We start from the raw sequence: 4,552 nt of genomic DNA on the forward strand, positions 1-4,552 counted from the left end.
GCTGCCTATAGCACAGGCCCGCTGGCATATGGGGCCATATAAATAGGCCCCCAGCCCCCATTCCATTTTGTATCATTCTCCGGGATCTTCTTGTGTATATAGAGCAGAGTTACACGCCTACATCTCTCTCTCTCTTGTGCTGTATTTTTTCTGCATGCGTTTTGGCTCTTGTGTTCCCAGATCGGGTCATCATCTCCGCTGCGTATTCTGACAGGATCCTCATGGGTAGGTGTTGGGGTTGTGACGGACTGCCCAAGAGTGGGGAGAGGAAGGTTGGCAAGTGGACAGAGGACGTCCTATGGAAGAAGGATGTCGTACAGAGACTAAGTGAGTGGTGGGGGTAGGAAATGTGAAGTTGGAGGATGTGGATGCCCTTTGCTTGGGGTAGTCCCGAGTATAATGATCTTTGGATTCTGGACAGTTTCGGCGAGCGGAGCACCTTCGGGAAGAGGACAGCGGCTCTAGTAGTGACCGTATTCCCCACATCTATAGCAAAGAACGGGACGATTGCAAGGTTGGGGAGGGCGAATAGGACGGTTCATGGGGGCTGCTACCATGGTGGTTGGTGCAGGAGGGTTAGGGATGAGTGGTGGAAGGTAGGTCACATGGGGAGTGGGTAGGCAAGGAGGAGGGTTAGCAGCATGGAAGGGTTGTGGAATGGCAATAGCAGCTGTGGCATAATGTACAAGATTAGGGACTGCCGAGGCGGGGTGGGGAAGTTGTTGTTGATGGAGTTGACGGAACTCCTTGAGGTAGTAGCAATCTTTATCTTCATGTCCTCCTTTTTCACAAAAGGAGCAATACTTCCTTTTTGGACATTCCTAGACGGTGTGTCCAAGTGACTGGCATATGGCACACCACAGCCCCTTCTTGGCTTCATGCTGGGTCTTCAATTCTTCAATCTCCCTTTTGAGTTGAAGCAAGGTACTTTCCTCGCTAGGAGATTTTTGGCTCACTTTGAGTGCCTCCGGTTCACGCTTCAGCTGAGCCACCGGGTCATCCGTTTGTGTTGTTGTTGGATTGACAGAGCCGACATCACGCTCAAACAAGAGGCATGTATTTTCAAGTTGGGATGCTAGCTCTTGGAATTCCAACAATGTTGTTGTTGTGGGCCGACTCTCCCGGATCTTCTGTTGGGTGGACTTGGGTAAGGCTTGTGTTACCCACTGACACACCATGAAGTCACCAGGGTAAGTCGGTAGAGGCGGGCCACTAGCGCTATGGTCCGTGTCATGAGTTCCGACACTCTCTCCCCTGGTAGCAGTAGCAGTTGGAGCTTCCCTAGCTCTTGGAGAATGCAATCCTCATAGTTACCAGGATGGAAGGTCCAGAGGAAGGTATCCTTCAAAGTGGTCAAGTCTGTAAAGTGGTCAATTGGAAACTACTTGAACCACTTGTTTGCAGAACCTTGAAGAGTGGACGGAAAGAGCACCAAAAAGGCATCCTCCCACTCAAGTTCTCGGCTCTTACAAATGGAGATGAACCATCAGATGTGGTCATCCACATCCTCAGTGGATGATCCTTTGAAGGTGGGGAGCTTGACATTGACTCGGCCCAGCACAGTGGAAAGGGGTTCTGCGCCAGGAGGATGGGCTGGACTAGGAGGGTTGGCTTGGCCTCCCGCGTTGCCAAGGGTGGGGTTACCAAGGTTAGCCGCCATAGGAAGGGGTGGAGGAGGTTCCCTAGGTGGCAAGTAGCTGAACCTCTTCCGACTGTAGCAACGTATTGAAAGAGGACTTTTGGATGGACTCACCGGACTACCACGGGAGCGTGTATTGGGCATGCAGAGAGGACGCAACACAGAAGACAACACAATACGACACGAAAAGAGGACACAACGCGAAAGAAAAGGTGAGCTATCAAGACTACCAGTTGGAGAGTCCCACCGGGCGTGCCAACTTTTAGTGTACTTGTATAGCAGGGCTGGTTGCCCGATACACTATGTGGTGGCTCTCCTCTGGACAGTATGTCCGAAGTCCTCTATGCTCACAACGTATCACATAAGCTCACAATGCAACACCAGAGACCCTACGTAGCAAACACAACACAAAGAGGCGAGACGAGACCGTGGAAGGAGCAGAACGCTTGCACTAATCGGAGAACACTTGATATAGGTCCCTCACTGTGCTGTGCACACTCAGCCGAGGTCACAGTCAAGAGGACGACACAGCTCAAAGACTAATGACAAACACACAAATACAAGTGGTATGACAGAGGTACAAGTGGTCTAAGGGAAGGGCATAAGGATGTCCTACAAGGTGAGAGGATGATGCCGAGGATAAGGATGTCCTCCTAGAAGGATGTACTCCAAGAAGATGAGTGAAAGATGAAGAATGAAGGATGTCGGATATCCTTCAGGATGAGTCGAGGGACCATATATGCCTAAGGTCCAGTCGATGGCATCTCCTATCTTTGGTGGATGCCATGAGGTGGTAGCATAGCCTTTGGTGGAATCTCTTATCTCTAGAGATGCCGTTGGAGTGTCAGTCGATGCCGTCAGTGCCGTTGAAGCCTTCAATGCTGCAGATGATCCCAATGCTTGGCACCACTGTTGCGGTGGACAATCCGTGTTGGTGTGACACTGTTGCGGTGAACGGTCCGTATTGTGGTGGATAGTCCGTGTGTGGTGGGCACCATTGGTGGACAGTCCAAGTTGGTGTGACACTGTTGCCGTGGACAGTCCGTGTTGTGGTGGACAATCTGTGTGCGGTGGGCACCATTGGTGGACAGTCCGTTGCTGCAGTGGACAGTCCATGTGGGCACCCTTGGTGGCTACAGAGACACGTGTTAAGGAGACATAGGGAAGGGAAGGATCTCTGAAACGACTACTACTTAGAGAAGTTCAAAAGGGACCCAAAGAGAAATAAGAGACATGTTATTTAGGCGCACCAAGGGATCAGCACACAACGCATCAAAAGACAAGACTCTCAAGCCTCTTTGTAACATTGTTTCTTGGCAAAGAGCAAGCTCACAGTGCCCCACCACCCAACTCTCTCTCTCTCTCTCTCTCTCTCTCTCTCTCTCTCTCTCTCTCTCTCCGTGTTTACGATATTTAGTTTACACATGGAACCTTTGTAACACTTTATATACATGATTTGAGTATCACTCTTAAGCTTTGACAAGGAAAGTTTTAGATAGCTTCTCAAATATTTGATAAAATGGAGCGCAATCTTATCTTCATCCAAGTGTTTTCTTCAGGCCAACATCAACTACTGCATAGCACTGACTATATTCTATGACTTCCCTACTTACATCAACAGCGCACAACAGGCGGCACAAAGCCATGCACACATTTAAATACTTTCTATCACCTCTTGAGAGGTGAAGGAAACAGATCAATGCATTCATTATGACAATAAGATGTGGCATATGATATACCAATTCATATTTCTAGAAGGGAAGGACATGCTTTCCGTCTCGAAGCTCAAGCTTATGAACCTCGACAAGGGCCTCTATCGACAGAGGACAAAAACCTGAAGGTCCATAGAAGTGAGGAAAAATGTTGTCATCGCCATCGTCCACAATCCTTTCCACTCTTTCATTTTTGAGCCCGTCTCCCAGCTGTTAATAAAACAGGCCAACAAATATCACCCCAAAGTGAATTGGGAGTATCCATGCGAGTATGGAATAACATATTCACAGAAAAGCCTGCTTCCAGACCTTCGCAGAGTCAATGGCGAGCAGGTACAAGTCAGCACGACCGGGCAGGAACTTGTCCAGGACAATTGGAACCTGTGGTATGAACCCAGCTGAATCTCTCTCTCTCTCTCTCTCTCTCTCTCTCTCTCTCTCTCTCGCGCGCGCGCGCGCGCATACACACGTTAGAAAGGAAGGGGAAATGAATAATGACCTGAGATGGCTTGCTGAGGTGAATGAAGCCCGAGTTCTTGTCCATGTCGCTACCTTTCAACAGCCCAGTCTTTTGAAATGCCTCCAGCTCTGCCAGTGGGCTGATTCTGTACACAAGCTCGCCCATCTCTCTCTCGCTATCTCCCGGAGAATGTTCTTTATCTTTATTACTTTCGTTTAAGTTATAGCTTACCTTTGTAAAAGTCCCACGGTACCTTGGGGTCTTCTACGGACCATGTATTAAGGAAGTAGCGAAACGGTCTACACAATAGAGACGACGAAGCTAATGATAAAAGCATTTCTTTGTTCGAGTTTTAGAACAAGTGTGCTCACTTCTGACCCTGGCTCGAAAAACCAAAACAAACTTACCTTTGTAAAAGGTTTAGATCTTCGCTCAATGTATTTTTGGCTCGGCTCTTTTTGTTGCCCTTTTTTCCCCGAGCATTTTTGGTATTGCACTCCCTTGAGGGTGTAGTGCATCAGGGTTTGAATTTGCGCCCTTGGGGAACGGACTAGCCCATTTTGGTTCTACACTCAGGCAGACACCTTGCGGGTGTAGTGCAGCAAGGTTTGAACTCACGCCCTTGGGTAGTGAGCCAGCCCTGATGCACTACACCATCAAGGTGTCTGCCTAAGTGCAATACCAAAAATGCTCGGGAAAAAAAAAAGATGAAGCCGAGCCAAAATTACATTTTATCGCTAC

At 48.7% G+C, this 4,552-nt stretch overlaps 1 protein-coding gene and 1 pseudogene across 1 annotated transcript; both read right to left on the reverse strand.

The window, feature by feature from the left end:
* Positions 1-461: 461 nt before the first annotated feature.
* Positions 462-1,660, reverse strand: LOC147628710 (uncharacterized; annotated as a pseudogene).
* A 1,468-nt stretch (positions 1,661-3,128) lies between these two features.
* On the reverse strand, positions 3,129-4,074 carry LOC147628711 (dihydroorotate dehydrogenase). Its single transcript, XM_086814223.1, has 3 exons — positions 3,851-4,074; positions 3,661-3,732; positions 3,129-3,561 (listed from the first exon to the last, which is right to left on the reverse strand). Exons 1-3 carry the CDS (start codon positions 3,974-3,976, stop codon positions 3,391-3,393), a joined length of 369 nt encoding a protein of 122 aa, XP_086670349.1. The 5' UTR covers positions 3,977-4,074; the 3' UTR covers positions 3,129-3,390.
* Positions 4,075-4,552: the final 478 nt, after the last annotated feature.

This window comes from Cibotium barometz, chromosome 19 (genome assembly GCF_041138505.1).
Source record: "Cibotium barometz isolate CiBa-2024 chromosome 19, ASM4113850v1, whole genome shotgun sequence".
Taxonomy (NCBI): domain Eukaryota; kingdom Viridiplantae; phylum Streptophyta; class Polypodiopsida; order Cyatheales; family Cibotiaceae; genus Cibotium; species Cibotium barometz.